Below are 19,129 nucleotides of genomic sequence, written 5' to 3'. Positions count from 1 at the left end.
AAATCTTTGAAACATGTTGCTCTAAGTCTAATTGATACTGCTTTTGGATTTTCTATTAATAAGAGAAGGATTTTACTGTGGATTATAAGGTCTCTCAAATGTACTGTGTATGCAACAGGACTGGGATCTCAAATTATTTTAGAACATCTTGCAGTTAAAAGGATTAACATAAAGAAGGACTAGACATTTTTCCTTGCCAGGTCATCAGACCTACATGTACCTCACCGACAAGAGGGAACCAGGTTGTAAAATTCTGAGGCACTTTGAACTGGGCCCTCCTAGTGGGCTAGTACCATACTCACCGAGCTACTGTGGATTATATAGAATGTGAAGTGTGAGCTGGATTATCAATAAATGTACATGTAGGTGTATGCATGTTTCTTCTACTGTACATATTTTTATGTTCAATGATTAAAATTTATTTGACCTCTATTTTCAGTTTAACAAGTTTAATATCATTAGAATTACGAGAGAATGAGTTGAAGAATTTACCAGCGTCTGTGTCGTCATTGGTTAAATTACGTATATTAGATTTAGGTAGCAATCAGATTGAAGAACTTGTAAGTACATGTATACATGTAGGTCAGGTTTTATGACCTTTTAGTTTAAATAGGATAACAGATATCCATTGTCAAATAAAACTTACTGGAATTTGATTGTTTTTGGTCTACTAAAGGAAATATTTAATTATTAATTCAATGCATTCCACTACAAAATAGACTGATTTAAAAAAAAACAACCTTAATCTAAAAAAAAAGTGGAAAAAGCAATGCAAAATGAGATCATTTAAATTTAATTGAATTTTCGAATAGTATTTTAATAATGACTTACATGTACATACATTGTATACATGTTGAATATTCAAATAGTAAAGACGATCCCATGGATGTTGGAAACTGAATTTGAATAGTTAATTAAGATCTATTATGCTTAGATCTACTGACAAGATTATGAGGCTCAAAATTTACGATAATACATGTACATGATTGTGATTTGAGTACCGGTAGCATAATACAGATGTAGTCTGTCAGTGGTGCTGCATTAAAAGTTCAGTAGAGAAACAGTGATCTTGACACATGTGTGAAGAACAAGCATTCATTGACATATTTTACATGCCCCTTAAATTGTTATAAAGTTACATATATTTAGATATGGTATATTGTTTTTTAACAGCCGTCATCTATTGGAGTTTTACCGAATCTAGAAGAACTGTGGTTAGATTGTAATCATTTAACAGAATTACCTACCGTAAGTATAATACTGTAGGCTGGTTAGCTTACTCATTCTTAAACACCTGATACCAATTTTCATTTGCGTATTCATATTGGTATCAATTGGTAAAATAATAAGCCCTGGTCCAAGGCACTTATTGAACTAATATTAGTCTCAAAATGACTTTATCATTAGTGTTATTATCAGGCTACTTGCTGGACACGTATGCCTAAGATAACAGAAAATATAAAAAAAAATAACGAGAGGATGTTTTTCTATATATTTGTTGTGTATATTTACAGGAATTGGGTAATTTAAAGAAACTAACACAGCTTGATGTGTCCGAAAATTTATTAGATCGTTTACCAGAGGAAGTGTCAGGATTAACCAGTCTCACAGATCTTTCTCTATCACAGAATAACCTTGAAGCTTTACCGGATGGAATAGGTACATTGTACCCTTTAATTCATGACAGCTCATATTATTTTAATTTTCATTATTTTTGTCAAAGATTTTTGAACTTATTATATGTCATTGTCTGTTAAAAGTAATGGATTTGATAATTTATTGTCTTCTATGGAATCCAACCTTGTGGGTTTTCTCCGGGTCCTCCGGTTTCCTCCCACTGCTAAAGACCCCTTATGCACAAGCGAATTATTGAAATAAAAATTAAACCATATGTTAGTCCCGAAATGAACTAGTTTGTGTCGAGTGGACGTTAAACCGCATTTCTCCCTCTCTCTCTTCTATGGAAAATATTTGATAATATTTAATGATATTAATAATAGAAATCTGAAATGACCCAAGAATTAATCAATGGAACCTAATGTGCTTCAGGTACACAGCACATAGAAAGGTGCATACATGTACATGTAGTACCAGCAAAGACATGAATAAGTAAAAATGAAAAATATTGATTTGATTTTGAACCAAACATTTTTGTTATTTCAGGATTTTTAAAGAAGTTATTAATATTAAAAGTAGATCAGAATCAATTGACTTGTTTAACACCACATATTGGTAGTTGTGAAAGTTTACAAGAATTAATTCTAACTGAGAACTTTCTAACAGATCTACCTATAACTGTCGGCAAATTAAAAAGTTTAACAAATTTAAATGTTGATAGAAACAGAATCACAGAAATCCCCATAGAGGTAAGTACGAGTTTGCAATTTCTCTCTTTTCTTTTGTGGGGTGGGAGGGATGGCCGAATGGTTAGCTCGTGCACGCTACATATCATAAGGTCTGTCATTGAGTCAACTAGTGTGGTTTTGATTCCCCAGTTGTACGTGACAAGGAGTAGGGTCGCCTGTCCAACCTCGTGGATTTTCTCCAGATCCTCCGATTTCCTCCCACTGCTAAAGAACCCTACGCTCAAGCAAATTATTGAAATAAAAAATTCAACCATTTATTAGTCCCAAAATGACCTAGTTTGTGTTGAGTGGATGTTAAACCCCATCTCTTTCTCTCTCTTTCAGCTCATATCAGTCTGAATAATTGGCTTTTAAAGATCCATTATGTAAAATTTATATAAGAGCTGATACTTCTCGCTATATTAGTTTAAAAATAGATAATGAAACAGGAATATACATGTATTGAAAATTTCAGTCAAATTACTTCATTCTGGCAAAAGTCTAGACTGTTTGAAGAATAGCATAGTCTCAATTTTCATTGCAACCATTGTGACGATAATAAACAAAGTCTTGATTATTTTTAAATTGATGATCTGAAGAGTTGAGTATGGGCTTGTCATGTCAATGAATGTCTAATTGATAATTTATATATAATATTTGAGTCCAAAAGAAAAATCTGCAATCGGCAGATTTAGAGCTTAATGCATCTTTAATCATACTACTTGCTAAATATAAATATTAATTTAGAATTTCAATCAGTTTTTAAAAGCTCTGTTAGTAAAACACCTTCAAATAATATCTGTTGTTTATCTTTTTATAACATCTTTAATATAAACAAACACTGTTTGGATGCCAACTAATTTAAGATGAAGGGTTTTCAAGCACTCATTTAAGAAAATGTAGCAATTTATAAGATATGCTAAGATTGAACATGATTTGAGTTATAAAGATTGATAACAATATTGCTACATTAAAATAATTGTTTGTATTATGTGTAGACTGTGCAGTTTGTTGATTGTGCAAAACTGAATGAGTATTATTTTGCCAGTAAATCTTCTGTAATCTTCTATGTAACTAAAAAAAATTTTACTGAGAATTGAAACTTTTGATAAATTTTATAAAAAGCTTATCTTGGATAATTGAAATATTTGTAAATAGTTTGCTGGAATATTTTAATTAATAGGTATCCTTAAAATTCTTATTTCTTGCACAAATGTTGTCATCACCTTTCAAATATCATGTCTTAAATTTCTAATATCATCCAGGACTCATTCGACATTGAGAGGTTAAAGTTTTAGATTATATGTAAATGGATCAAATTTAGAAACCTGATGCATTGGTGATGAACATTAACTAAAGCTATGCATGGCTCATCTAATAATTGTGCAATCTATTTAAACTATAGTTTGCCCATTATCTCAATGTTAAGTTTTTCTCGATATTACCTAAACATGTACAGAGCAATATGACAAGTTACAGCTTTATAAATGTATCTATAGTTTTGTAGTTTACAATGTTGACAAAAGCTCTTGATTATGGCTCTATTTGTGTATTATAGCACCATCTAATGAATGTTCTTTAATACTCAGACTTGCTGTTTAAATATTGATGATATATTTTCTATAGGTTGGTAAATGTACAAAATTAGGTGTTTTATCTATGAGAGATAATAGGTTACTACGGTTACCACAGGAACTAGGAAATCTACAAAAACTACATGTTTTAGATGTCTCTGGTAATAGGTGAGTACTTACTTTCATTATTTCATTTAATCTGCTTATATTGGCAAATTAACTATAAGAGTTTGAATCCATTCTCTTAACGGTATTTATGAAATATGTATTTTATTTGTACATTTTATACTTGGGAATACAACAGGATTGCATTTGGGCAACGGTATATAGGTGCAGCACAGTCTGTTCAGTGCTTAACTCTTTGTACCTAAGCGGCCGAAAGACCGGTCCGGATGCCCAATGGCTGGAGTACTGAGCGGCTGGAGTACTGGCCACCACAGGTACCTGTTCCGTCGATCAGTAACGAACAGGTACCTGTGACGGCCAGTATACAAGCTGCTCGGTATTCTTGTCGGATCCCAAGGATTCATAATAATACCCAAAAAAAATTGTTGGTCCATTTTTACCATGGGAGGCTAGTATATAGGCCTAATTTTGCTCACAGTGTCAGTGACCAAAGGGTTAAGAAACTCCAGAGATATTAATCTGATCCTTCTGGTTTGTGAGATAATTACATAGAACTTTGTACACATCAAACATGTTCTCACCTTTAAGATTTATATTTCAGATTAGAATATTTGCCTATCACAATTGCTAATTTAAACCTGAAAGCATTATGGTTATCGGAAAATCAAGCTCAACCCATGTTGAAATATCAGACAGATTTCGACGAGCGAACAGGACAGAAAGTTTTAACATGTTTTCTCCTACCGCAACAAGGTTTCCACACCGAATCTATGGGTAAGATATCTCTACACAAACTTCTTTCACTGTTTATAGAGAAGATAGGAATTTGGTTGAAAGCAGATGTATGTTTGTTTTGCAGGTGATTTGTGCTATTAATAGAACAATTTTAATTGTGTATTCTTTGATGCATTTTTGTGTATGAATGCTGCAGACATTGACCATCACATACAGCAGACTGGACAATCTGGGCTCTCATCTTGGTCATATTGGCATTGAAATTAACTAGCTGACAAACAAATTGACCTTTCAGTCAATTAACAGATCATGAAATATGGTGTGAGGTCAAGTTATTGAATTGCATGGGGTATAGGTTGCCGAATTGTCTATGCAACTCATGCGTTGGATTATGGGTTTGTACATGTACTTGCTGACAAGAAGAATGGTCGTCTGGCTGGCATTGTGTGTTTTCTCCAGATACTCTGATCTTACCCCACTTCTAAAGACCCTGGGGGCCTGTTTCACAAAATTTTAACTAAGATAAAATCCAAATTGGATGATATTAGATTGATTTTAGTGCTTAACCAATCAAAACTGAAGTATGTACTAAAATTTGGATTTTATCTTTAGTTAAGATTTCAAGAAACAGGGCCCTGGTATGCCAGTGAATGATTGAAATAAAAATATACTTTGTTTGTCCGAAAATGACATGGTTAGAATTGAGTGAGTATAGTTGTAAAAGATTTAGATACTCTAGAATTTAATAGAACACGAGTAATTATCCCCATTAGCTGGTATAATTTCAGAGAACTTATTACGTGGCAGTGTAACAACAGATCAAGAGAGCTGGACAGAACGAGTGGACCGACCACGAGACAGTGTTATACGATTTCTGGAAGAGGATCATGAGGCAGGTTCCGATGAAGATTCAGATGTAAGTCATTGCCATTTTAATGTGACGTCTGCCGTCAATCAATCAAATAATCTTATGTCAGGCAGGTGTGCAATAGGCCTAGCATGAGTTGTAGGCAAAACCGGCCATATTTAAACTAGACTAGTAATAAATCTATCCGATTGGTTGAAATATGAACGCCTTTAAAATAATTTCAGCCAATTATATGTGTTCAGCAAGATAATCAAGTTATTTATTTTCTAAAAATTTAGGAACATTATGATCAATTAAATTCTAAAATAATGTTCTTAACAATAGATTGCATGCCTAAACCTTGTAGTGACCTTATAAAATGAATGATATCCTATTGACACCTTTTTCAAGTCTTTTATCTTATTGAGCATATTAAATAAGCAGGAATACCGATTTACTCTTATAATTTCATTTGCTGGATGACTGCGTAATGACCTTGAATGTTTTATGGATTATCTGCTTAAGTAATCAAATGCATTTCTTTGAAATTTAAAATGATCAGCTTTAATTGGTAGCATGTAATATATTTTTTTTTTACATACTGGTACATGAACCTGGAAACATTTTGAAAATTGAAAACCTAAATTCTTGATTTTTATTTTTGACGGATTCTTTTTTTTTAATACTTGGAGACTTTATTTTTCAAGTTCTTGATTTTGAGAGTGTCTGTGGTTAAAATAGAGGAGGATGTTTTAGAATAATTCTCACCCTGGCATTGCAAATTTGACCATAGAAAATAGAAGGAAAATACTCCATATTAGACTAAGAATGACTAAGGAATTTATTTAAAAGATGTTAAAACCAGTTCTTTTTTAACCCCCAAAGTATTTGCTTTTTATCCTTTTGGATTTATTCTAATGCATGATGAATGATTTTAAACCTTTTTGCTAATCTCATGCATGACTTATCTTCCCTTTCCTTTATATCTTAGAGCCACTTTGTACGTCATGGTACACCACATCCACGGGAGTTAAAGGCTCGCCATGGTAAATATCTGAAACAGAAGGGCATTGATGGTCATGTGATACCCCATCAAGATCGTAAACCGGGGGTAAGCCATTTTCTTTCTATTAGTTTCCAGAATTTTTGAGCAAGTTTCATTTCACTCCTCTGCTTTTACTTCATTATCTTGATATTATTTTTCTAAGTTGAATATAAACCACTTTAATGCCATACACAGTAAGGGAAGAAGCAGTCTTTTCAAAAACTTAAAAAAGCATATCTGTCCAAAAATTATAGTAAGATTTTACGCCACCATCATATATTTCTTGTAGTTGTCTGTCGACATATGAAGGATAATTTGTTTCTGTCCATGAACATTGAGGCCAAGATGGTATCTAACCTAGGTTTTTTTAAACTTTTCGATAATGGAATTGTTTATTGGCCGTTTGCAACATTGTGTGTTTTAGTGAGCCTTCAAACGTAATTTCTTCCCAAGTCCTTGTGTATATCTCATAGCATTTTGTGCATTTTAACATTTTAATCTGTAACATATATAGTTATTTCATAAAGGAACTGAATCTCTTTGATATTTTATTTCAACTAGTGATCAAGTTTTATACTGTGTAGATACTTGAACACACAATCGATTATATCTTAACATTGGCTTTACCTAGGCACAAAGACGGATTGTCATCCCATAAAACAAATGAAACGCCTATGACCCATGAAATCAACCAAGTCGTTTTAAATTGATACATAAAATAGTTAACAGGATAGTGATTTTGGTTTTAGGATCAGGCATTTATACCAGCAAGAGATCATGACCCCAACATCCAGAGAGCAGTTGAAGAAGAGGAACATCGCGCTGTGAAACAAGTTGATAAAAAAGTTACGATGACTATACAAGCTCCACAGATTATAAAAGGTAGGGAGGAATATATTGATAGTCTCACTAAACCATCTTACGTATATAATTATAATAGTTTGGTATAACTTCCAAATTTAGTTTTGAAACTATGTATAATTGCAAGCCAACTAGAAGAAATAATTTATGTGAGGGTGACTCGATAAACAAGTTCCAAAATGAATCTATAATTACAGCGTTAGGTAATCATAATATATAGAAAATTACCTTTTAGAGGCATTTAGTAATTGGATAGAGCAATAAACTATAACACATACTTGAAGAACAATTACTGATTTATTTAGGGGACGTTTCGAAGAGTATTCTCTCAACTTCTTCCCTAAGTACATGTATGTGTTATAGTTTATATAGAAAATAGCTGAAACCTCCTGTAGAGTAATCAATGGCAGTTGTATTTCAACTGCAGATAATGCTTTAACATTGGAAAAGAAATGCATACTAATTATTATCATTATCAAATTTGTATTTTTTTTTCTTTCTTCAGCGCCTGAATTGCAAGGTCCACCCCCACCATCTGCCCAGTCGGAATCTTCATCAGAAGGGGAAGAGATGCCGAAAGAAACAGAACCTCTGATGAGAAACGTGACAATATCTTCAGCATTTAAAACCATGCCATCAAAAGACGATGGTGCTAATGACGGTCTGCTGGAAACAGAGAAAGAACGAGAAGAAGTTACAACAGATGAAGGAGAGTCTAGTGAATCTGAAAGTGAAACTGATAGCGATGGCAGCACTGATGTACCGGTAAATTGATTTTGTTTATTGATGATTTAAAGATGTAGGAAATTCGCATTGCTACACTTGACGTAACTTAAATTTTATTGCATGTATTGAGATAAGCAAAATGTGACACAATAGTCCGATCACCTTGTCAAACAGTTTTAAATCTACATTTTGAATGGTTTGGAAAAACATTAACAGATTTGCTTTGCCAGAAAGATAAATGCTGAATTGAATAAGCAAACAATAACTTTGTATCCTGACATTGCACACATGACCATAGAAATAATAACTGTATGTAAGTCACAAAATGACTGGGTCCCATTCCACTCCTTTCTTTCTTTTTCTGATTCCATACTTTTTTTTTTCAATTTATACAGAAGAAAAAGAAGAAAGAGAAGAGTAATAAGGCTGTCGGTTTTACACCTGAGTTTGAAGAAGAACCAGATAAAGAACAGAAATTACGGCGTCGTGATACACCACATTATCTTAAAAACAAACGTGTCAATCTTAATGCTAGTAAAGAGGATGCAGAGCAGAAAGTAAGGGAAATTCTGGCACAAGCTGCAGCACATAAAGATACAGCTGCTATATCTTCCAATCTACAGGTAATTATTTAATAATTACTAAAAATGGTAAATCCATTTGTAACAGACCATTTAGCTACGAAATTAGGCTAATGATTTTGATGTCCTGGCTTTGAATCTGGGGGTGGACCTGTTAAGTAAGCTTTTTGAGAAATAGATAAAGAAAAACAAATTTCCATACAGATAAAAAAACAAAACAATTGATTTTAAATATCGATGCACTGAAGAAAGTTTTGTTATACTGACAATGAAATGCTAAAACTACTACAACTATTCACCAAGAAAGAAAAAAAATACAACTGTTTGCTATTTCAAGAAAAAACATTGATTTCATTTCACAAACTACTTAGGAAAAAAGGAATATTTAGGAAGCAATTGTCTGGGTCGAGAGTGGAGGCCATTTGTCTAAGAGCAATTATCCACAGACAAGAGACTTGTCCCTGACCCATAAAAATGAAAAGTGTCTAGCCATTCAGGTATTATTGAAAACTGAGGTTTTGGGTAAAATTGGGAGGGCTGGTTGGCTGAATGGTTAGCACGTGCGCGCTGTGTCATAAAGTCTGTCATTGAGTCAACTGGCGTGGTTTCGATTCTCTGGTTGTATGTGACAACCTCGTGGGTTTTCTCCGGATGCTCTGGTTTCCTCCCACTGCTAAAGACCCCTATGTGCAAGCGAATTATGGAAATAGAATTGAACCATGTTAGTCCCTAAACCCCATTTCTCTCTCTCTCTCTGGGTAAAATTGGAAAGGCATATAAATATCCCTTTACAGTTTGAATTCGGAGATGTACGTACATTAGAGATGTAGCTCTTGAAATAAAAATGTCCATACTAGGAAATAAATATTTGTGTTATTTGTAGCCACCAGAAGATGATACTATAGCAGTGTTAACATCAACCCAGAATGTACCAGTTAAAATACAAGAGGAAAAGGTAGAGATGCATATCGTACGTCAACCAGGACAGGGATTGGGTATTAGTATAGCGGGTGGTAAAAACTCTACACCTTATAAAGGAGATGATGAGGTGAGTCAAATCTGCAAAATTATCAATTAAATCGGACCATTTATTTTTAAATTTATAGAATCTTCCACTCATACTGTCACGCTAGAAGTATCATGTGAATATTGATTAATGCTACCTGAAGGGAGTAGACAACTGTGTATTGAAATTATTGCTACTATAAGGCATAGATTTTTAATGAAATTTCTGAAGAGGGTATGGATTCTGAAGAGATGACTAGCTATTGTTTTTAAAACAATATTTATATGGAACTGGTTTAAGCTTACATCAATAGTCTTGATAGTTATAATGGATCTTTGAGTGTAAACAAACATGCTATTTAGAATAACTAGTTAATTCCATATTGGGACTCTTTAATTATTTTTTAGAGTATATTTATATCACGTGTAACAGAAGATGGTCCAGCAGCTAATGTTGGTATTGTTAAAGGAGATAAACTTATTTCTGTAAGTAGTATACAAATGTACATTAATTTCATTTTTGAAACTTAATAAGTGTGTAGTTGTTTGATGGGATGTACTTATGGATATTGCATGTAAAATATGTTGTTATTGAAAGACAAATTATTAGAAATGGCTCTCTCAACTCAATAACTGTCTGAATTCTGAATAGCACACATCCATGGTTTTCTTATATTTCATCTGATATATTAATTGAGTGAGTAAGTGATCATTTACACCATGTAAAAACAACTTCACTATAGAGCGGTGCTTTATCTATAAAGATGAGTGTGTGTTGAAATACATGTTGCAGACAATATACTGTATCTACCCTGTAGCAAAATGCTATACAACAATGGCTGACCTTGGTAAAGACACTACATGTATGTGTGGAACAGGCAGTGTGATTACATCAATTTACATTCCACTAAAAGCCGATAGGTTAAGGATTAGAATGGTGTACTTACTTACATGTATATATATATATTCTGACAGTTAGGCAAGACTAAATAAAAGGCACCTGTCACAGACTTTGTTAGACAGAAATTATAATACAACATATATATAATAATATAAACATTGTACGATAATTTGTGTCTGATCTGTGACAGGTGTCTTATGATTAGATTTGAATTAAGTCATGAACCGGAGGCGTAAGTTGCACCAAAATCTGTTAATGTATTGTGTTTTTATCAGGTAAATGGTGTAAGTTTAGTAGAAGCAGATCATTATGAAGCTGTAAATGTATTAAAGAATTCTGGTAATGATATAACTATGGTGATTGGTAGAGAAGTTGTATTACCAGCTGATAAAATAGCACCAATAGAAGACCACACCCATACTAGCATCGCTACAGTATCATTTGAAGAAGATTCTACTACACAAGTGTACGGAGAGGTAGGACATTTTTTTAAGGCACTCCGTAGACTTTCGATCAGATAAACATCATTAGACATTGTTGATTGATATATTTATAAACTCTTGCTGTCAAAGTCAGATATCTGAACAGCAGTCATTCTGATGAACAAAATAATGACCCAAAGAAAACATTTCATATCAGATAGATGCTCTTTCATAGCCTTGAAAGGTTTGTCTGGCATGAGCCCTTGGATCATAAGATCTGCTGTTGAGTCAAGTGACATGATTTCGATCACAACATGTACGTGCCTAACCTGGTTTTTTATTCTCCGGTTTCCTCTCACTTCTAAATACCATTGATTTTAACGTCTTTTCTGGGATTGTTTAGTGCCCATCTTTCAAATCTTTTTCTCCTCATTTTTATTGTCTTTGCAGACATTAACAGAAGTTGTCCTGCGTGAAAAAGGTGGTCTTGGTTTCAGTATAGCTGGTGGAAGGGGAGCAACTCCATTCCGTGGAAATGATAATGTAAGTTAGTTAATTCTATGTTCTAGTTAGTACAATAAAAGACCCTAAATGTATTGCTGCTTTATCACCATGTACAAAAAGTTACCAGCAATGCAAACCTCTTTAATGAAAGAAAGGTGTTCCAGAAACTTAAGTGAAATTAAGCAGTCCACTAAACATATTTTCTTTGTGCAGAGCTATTTGAGCAACTGTCTGAGCTTATCAATCCTGGCAACGAAAACATAGGTAGTGGTTAGAAGTGAAAAACAACTTTGTGAATATTTGCTTCAGTTCTATTGATTGTCTGTTACTATGGCCACACAATCATTGTTCTGTGGGTTGTTAATTTTTTATGGGAAACTTTTGATTGATTCTTGATCCCAAAACATCCACTCGGCCAAATAGTTGGAGGAGAGAACCATGTCCAACCAACTTAATGTGCATGAGTCACTATGAAATAATTTGTTTAGTGGACAATAAGAAAAGGAATTCTTGGCCTGTTACAAAAGTATGTCTGGTGGTGTTTGTCCAATCATGTTAAATGTTGTATTATTGTCTACTGTGGCTTTATATGGCTTTTGCATTGAAAGATTTGATTGGCTGAATCTGTAAGAAATATTGTAAATCATTATTTATATTTTTGTGATTAATAATTTTTTATGTTTCATTTAGTCATCAAAAAAGTATATCTGGATTTTTGTTAAAAAAAAAAAAGCACCATTGGATTTTTTTGTATAGACATTGTAAAACAGTTAGGTACTCGATACAATATTACTACAGTATTAAGATAAACTTACCGTTACATGTCTTGGGCAAGCAAGTCAGACACAATTACATTATGTGGACTCCTTGATAAATCTGATAATTTCTAAAAAAGAATCAAGTATATAAATTGTCATTATCTATATGTATGAGAAATATATCACTGCAATGGAGAAGCAGGATTTTAAATATATAATTTTAGAGAAAAATTCCCTTTATTTTCAGCAGTTTATTTCTCTGTTAGAGGTTGGTATCAAGTCAGAATTTAATAAAACGGAGATTTGTTGGTTTTTGTTGTTATAGAATATTTTTTTTTTATATAAATGTGTTGATGCTAGATCATCAGGGTTGTTTTGAATGTCGTATGGTGCATCGTGTATTTATACAGTATATATTCAATGGTGTGACTGATATGTAATGAATGCAAGTTTTAACCAATATCAATTTGATATTGTCATATTGGTACAAATATAGTTTAAAAGTTTGTTTTAACCTTAAACGATTTTATTTATAGCATGTGTTTAATGTATTTTCCAATTTGACAGATTATAAATATAGGAGAGGAAAGGCTGTTGATATTGTTGAAATAGTATTCATGCAATCGGATTAGGAATACTAAATATGCATTTCCACTTTCTCAGTTTATTTTCCATAATCTATAAAATACTGTATCTATAAATGTTGAATGGTACGACCACATTTTACATACCACGTTCTTTTCACACCATCAGACTAACTTCTGTGGACCACGTGTTTTTCGGCACATTAACCCAGTCGGTGCAAAAATGTTTTGTTTCGGATGTGTATAGAGAAAGCTTAGTTTGGATTCAGTCCCAAACTGAGGATTGGCCAGTGGTCAGCCAATGATCCACTAAATATGCTCAGAACGTATGGTATGTGGAATGGGGTTGTAATGTAATTTATATAACATGACTATATTCTCCTCAGGGACCACAAGTAGATAGTAATGTGGATTGCAGATGGGCATAATTAAAATTAGGATTGATTGATTTTCTTAATCAAATTTAATTACATTCTGAAAGTCTATAATTGCCACTTAGTCCTGAAAAGTGCAGCTTTAATAGATATCAGATTAAAGCCAGTGGCCAGTGAAGCTGTATTATCTTGACACTATCTATCATCTTGTGATCCTTTAATACTAATAATAGATTTATTCCCAGTCTGTTGTATGTATCTATATATTTTTGTAACCTCTTTACTGATTCAGTGATTATCAAAATGGATAGTTTTGGATCTGATTTTAAATCTGAAGACAAAGAGTATTACAATGATATTTTTCCATTGGCTATGATATATCTGTTAAGACTTTTGAGTTGAGATTGGCTTTGGGCTTGAAATCTGAAAATGCACAAAAAATATGATACACTAACATAAGCATGAAGATAAACAAAATGATCACACTAATATAAACATGAAGATAAACAATATGATCACACTGAGATAAGCATGATGATAAACAATGTGATCACATTAATATAAACACAAAGATAAATAATACGATCACACTATAAATAACATGACAGTGACTTTGAAGTTGTATAATATATTATATGTAACTGATTGTGTTAATTTGTAAATTAACATTGCATGTAGTATTGTGAATGATTGACAAGACATTAACTATATGACTGCCTCCCTGAAGTTTGCTGAAGAAAATATTGTCTATTTCATGTACTACTGAATTATTCTATGATAATTAATTGCAATATGTGAGAGGGAAGGGGTGTGTTGTGTATTGCCAACAGTGACAATTGGTTTAGACAAATTAGCGTATTCAGTACTCAAAGGTCATACAAACATTTATGTACATGTACATCTTATGATGGATTCAGAATTCTTATATACGCCATTATCACTTATTTTGCCTAAGCCATTGTTCATTGCAGTTGAGGTGGAGGCAAATTAGGATAGAGCAATCAAGACTGCATGTACCCTTGATAATCCAGTTTGATATCCCAAATAGGAATGTACTGTTAATGAACACTAGTTTATCTAGACCAGTATTTGTTACAATCAAAACAGACAATTTGTGATTATTTTATCAAGACCACCTGTAGCCTTATTTTATATATTTAATGTATAATATATAATTTTACTTCAAGAATTGATTTTGATTTTAATTGTAAAGAATTGATGTGACAGTTGGATGGGATTATTTATTAATTTTAGGTAATCAGTTCATTATTAATAGGAGATTATATATTTTTGTGTATATTTCAGGCTATTTATGTATCAAGAATAACCGAGAATGGTCCAGCTCATCGGCAGGGAAAACTAATGGTTGGTGATAGAATTATATCGGTGAGTAAAAACATAATGTTGTGATCCACACAGACTCCAATTGATTATTAATCCCCCGACCTTGATTCAATTAGATTATAAAAAGCCCACTATGAGATTTTACCCAACACTTATAGGTGGTGTTGTTATGGTTATATCGTCTGCAGAGAATGATGAATATTGCAAATATTTAGTTCATTATCTTGTAAATACTGAATGAAACTGAACCATTTTTGGTCCGATATTCCAATTAGAGATTAAACTTTTACAATATTGTAGTTTGCTAGAGGTTCAAAAGAATCAGGGTTTAGAGAGTGCATCCAAAAATAACTTTTTGGGGCATATTTATTTTGTATATAAAAAAAAACTCAATGTGAGCCAATAATTGCTGATAGTTTACTAGTAATACTTTAATATGCTACAAAATGCAGGAGAGAAAGAAATGGGGTTTTACGTCCACTCGACACAAACTAGGTCATTTCGGGACTAACATATGCTTTAATTTTATTTCAATAATTCGCTTGCGCATAGGGGTCTTTAGCAGTGGGAGGAAACCCACGAGGTTGGACAGGCGACCCTACTCCTTGTCACGTACAACCGGGGATTCAAAACCACGCCAGTCGACTCAATGACAGACTTTATGATACAGCGTGCGCACGCTAACCATTCAGCCATCCAACCCCCTACAAAATGCAGGAAGACAGTACTACACAAACTAATGTACATGTAATACCAACTACCCTAATAGTCATAGCCTAATTTTCATCAATGCTTTGATTTGAATATACAGTTTCCATTAGAAATTTCTGTTTAAAATTTGAAAGCCTTGTAGTGCATATTTGAATCAGGAATTTGATTGAAAGATACAATGACATTAGCAGGGCATGTCTGTGTACACTTTTGTAAAAGTAATACATGTTTTGAACAGTACCACTTTGACTCCAGGAATATGACAACTTTTGTTAATGCACAACTTTTCTGTGTATGTTTATCTCTCTTAACTATTCTTCATGTTTTCCAGATAAATGGAGTAGATATGACAGATGCTCGTCACGATCAAGCTGTGGCGCTGTTATCTGGATCCGAACAACAGGTGGAGTTAGTAGTTTATCGTGAAAATCTTGTTACAAAGGAACAACAGGCCAACATGTCGCCCAACGAAAAACTTCAAAAACCTCATCCGAGGATAGATTGGAATAAAGTATCTCCGGGGACAGAGGGTGCCACATTTACAGTCACTCAATCACCAGCATTGTCTACCGGTAGCCCGAACAGAAGTTTTGAAGCCACGCAAAAGCCGAGTCCAGGATATGCTCATATTAACCAAAAAGCACCCACGATCCAAGCATCACCTTCAGCGACTGTTACTGCCCCCTCCTTTTCTCCGAAAGTCAGTCCAAAATCTCTCTCTTCTGATTGGTCTACACCACCGTCTGCAATCCAACCTCCGCGATTTGTTTATCCAGGAAAATCGCCCACAATTCAAGCTCCAGCAACAGTGACATTTAGAGGCCCGTCAACAGTGGCGCCATCAATAATGGATAATAAGGAAAACATTTCTCCGAAAATATCTGTGAATAACAATTCAACATATAGTGTGATTAAAAACAATGTATCTGTTAGTGATTCTCCGCGATTAACTATTGGGGGGAGTAGTAGTGTGGGGGGAAGTGTTACAGGTGATAAAGAAATCAGTGCAGGGGAGAGAACTCTTGTTTTAGAAAGACAAACAATGAATTTAGTGAATCGTGATAGTAATCATATTGTTTTACCGTCATCTTTAGAAACTACAACAACAACATCATCCCCATCATCTTTGTCTACTTCATCACATGCACAAGAGGTAATCTTTCATTGCTATTGTAAATTTCAGTTAAGTTTGTGTGTCCAAGGTTAAACACCATTTATTTTATACTCGAAGCTTCGAAATAACATACGGTGTTAAAGAATGAATAATATTTTGTCATAAAAGGATGCCACATTCGAGGCAGTTTTTTATTCATCACACAGATACATCATCAACAAGTATTGTTTTGTATTTCTGCAGGATTCAGCAAAGCTTTCAAACTTTAGGATATATTATTGTTTACCTTACAGAATTATATGTTATTTACTTTACCTGAGATTCATTAATAGCCATCAGGGTAATCATAACATTAAGATTAAAGCTAACCTAAAAAAAAATCTACTGGCTACTGATCTACAGGCAAGCATTTAATCTATCCCTCACTCGCATGTACATGTAGTAGTTTAGTAAATAATGACTATTATACAAATTCAAATAAATAAATACATTCACAATCATTCATATATCTACAATCAGTGACGTTGCTTTAACATGTATTTCATACTATGATGGCTAGTCTAGCTCTGTTAGCAAGAATCTTAATTTTACTGTGTTTCCAAACCATCACTGACCCCAGGGCCAAATTTAAAATTGAAACAGTACACAGCATAAAATTTCTTTGGTAGCCTTATATTTTTGAATTTTGCAATTTTTTCAAATAAATTAAAACAAAAATGAAGTATTCATGAAATTATAATGTTTAATTTAACTTAAAATCTCCCTGTACATGTTTATAATGATATGAATCAGTCAAATAGAAACTGTTCTTGCTTTTTTAAAAACATAATTTTGAGGGTGGGTAAACTTTTTGAAATGTTCAAGCTGCAGTTTTTGAACTCAATGCTATAAATGTGGCCTTGATTGACTGAGTAAAAGACATTGATAGATATGGCAGTTCATTCCCAAACTGTATTTTTGAAATTAATGATAAAGTGTATAAATTGGTTGTTATGGTTACAGGAGATTATTATAAATAAAGCTGGTGGACCGTTAGGATTAAGTATAGTAGGTGGTAGTGATCACTCAAGTCACCCGTTTGGAGCGGATGAACCCGGTATTTTTGTTTCTAAGGTAAGGAAACTCTTGAATAGGTTTTTATTTTCAAAGCAAATTTAAAAATAAAATCCTTTAGTGTTTTTTAACACATCTAAAAATCCATATATTGATATGATACTTATCTTTGACAATATGTGGCCAGGTTGTGTTTTCCTTAAAACTTTAAACATGACTTTTCTTTCTGTCTATTTTAGATAGTTAAAGATGGGGCAGCGTGTAAAACACATTTAAAGATAGGGGACAGAATTTTAACTGTAAGTACTTTTCAGTTGAGCATAAAGGGAAAGTTTCCACTTATTTAGAATCCCCAACAGATGTTCGAATTTTATCCACGTCATGGTCCAAAGAACCCAGTGTAGAGGCTGTCAAATGTTTATGGAATCGGTAGTCACAGGGTTAGGGTTAACTCCCACACCACACCCTGTCTAGCATTCTACACTGTACATGTAACAATTGAAATGTAGATAAGAATATGTTTCTCTCAAAATTTCTGTATTATTGTGTTGACTTAACTTTAAACCCCAATCTATTTAATCACAAAGTTTATCTGCCGTTTTTGCCAATAACAATCATGTATTATATTTATTCAGGTTAATGGTATGGATGTTACAAGTGCTACACATCAAGAAGCTGTGATGGCTTTAATCGCACCAACACATCAAATACGATTAAAAGTTAGACATGATCCCCCACCACAGGGATTAAAGGTAACATTCTTTTAAATGAGAAATAAAATCCAAGACCATTAATGATAAATGAGAGCTACTTTCAAAGGTTTCATTAAAACGAAACTAGATTCTTTCCATTTCCAGATTTCATTCTGTTGGCATCGTTTCTTTTAAATTTACATGTAGATCCCTTTAGTGAACCCCAAAAGTGATGTAGAATCTTTTGATTCAAAATGGCAGTCTTTCACTTGCGTCTGTCATTTGTGTTGTACAACACCTACTTTTTGTTAATTTTTTGTCTGTAAATATTCTACAGGTTGCAATAATTAACAGATTTTGTTCAAATTCAGCATATTAATCATTTCAATAACAGGGTGGTACCTATTTATATTGTTCCATATCCAACCCTCAGGGGCAGAGCCACGTCCAATTTTTGTGTTTATCGTCTAAAGGCTGCGATTCTGAATGGATCATCTTGGAACTTTGCATATTTATTCCTTATACCGTAAAGACAACAACTATTTATTTTGGTGCATGCCCCGAAACCCTGGGACGGTGTCACCCACTTTTTTGTTAGCTTTCTTTGCCTCTTGTCATATTACAATCATTGCAACCATTTCATATTTCATTCTCTTCATTTTAAAAAGTACCATATCAATCAACGCAGGAATGTGGACGTATATTGCAGCGTCAGCAGTGCTCTTGTTAGATATGAGCATAGAATTCCAAATGACCCCATTCTCAACAAATAAAATATGAGTTTTCAAATCTATAGACTCAAATCTATAGACTCAGCGAACAATAGC

At 33.4% G+C, this 19,129-nt stretch overlaps 1 protein-coding gene across 26 annotated transcripts in view; it reads left to right on the top strand.

Moving 5' to 3' along the window:
- Positions 1-19,129, top strand: part of LOC126808607 (protein scribble homolog) — a 71,358-nt gene that overhangs the window by 16,599 nt on the left and 35,630 nt on the right. For 22 of the 26 annotated variants that reach the window (XM_050533452.2, XM_050533449.2, XM_050533444.2 and 19 more), the window contains exons 5-25: positions 440-560; positions 1,174-1,248; positions 1,515-1,659; positions 2,164-2,366; positions 3,972-4,087; positions 4,647-4,819; positions 5,554-5,696; positions 6,619-6,738; positions 7,422-7,554; positions 8,039-8,298; positions 8,655-8,882; positions 9,724-9,888; positions 10,254-10,331; positions 11,022-11,222; positions 11,619-11,711; positions 12,678-12,698; positions 14,694-14,774; positions 15,775-16,596; positions 17,560-17,670; positions 17,850-17,909; positions 18,246-18,362. In XM_050533452.2, coding sequence (XP_050389409.1) covers positions 440-560; positions 1,174-1,248; positions 1,515-1,659; positions 2,164-2,366; positions 3,972-4,087; positions 4,647-4,819; positions 5,554-5,696; positions 6,619-6,738; positions 7,422-7,554; positions 8,039-8,298; positions 8,655-8,882; positions 9,724-9,888; positions 10,254-10,331; positions 11,022-11,222; positions 11,619-11,711; positions 12,678-12,698; positions 14,694-14,774; positions 15,775-16,596; positions 17,560-17,670; positions 17,850-17,909; positions 18,246-18,362 — 3,466 coding nt within the window. The remainder of the gene's footprint in view (positions 1-439; positions 561-1,173; positions 1,249-1,514; positions 1,660-2,163; positions 2,367-3,971; positions 4,088-4,646; positions 4,820-5,553; positions 5,697-6,618; positions 6,739-7,421; positions 7,555-8,038; positions 8,299-8,654; positions 8,883-9,723; positions 9,889-10,253; positions 10,332-11,021; positions 11,223-11,618; positions 11,712-12,677; positions 12,699-14,693; positions 14,775-15,774; positions 16,597-17,559; positions 17,671-17,849; positions 17,910-18,245; positions 18,363-19,129) is intronic. The other 4 variants (XM_050533433.2, XM_050533435.2, XM_056103099.1 and 1 more) reach the window with 4 other exon arrangements.

This window comes from Patella vulgata, chromosome 1 (genome assembly GCF_932274485.2).
Source record: "Patella vulgata chromosome 1, xgPatVulg1.2, whole genome shotgun sequence".
Lineage (NCBI taxonomy): Eukaryota > Metazoa > Mollusca > Gastropoda > Patellidae > Patella > Patella vulgata.
This window is presented reverse-complemented; position numbering and strand designations above follow the sequence as displayed.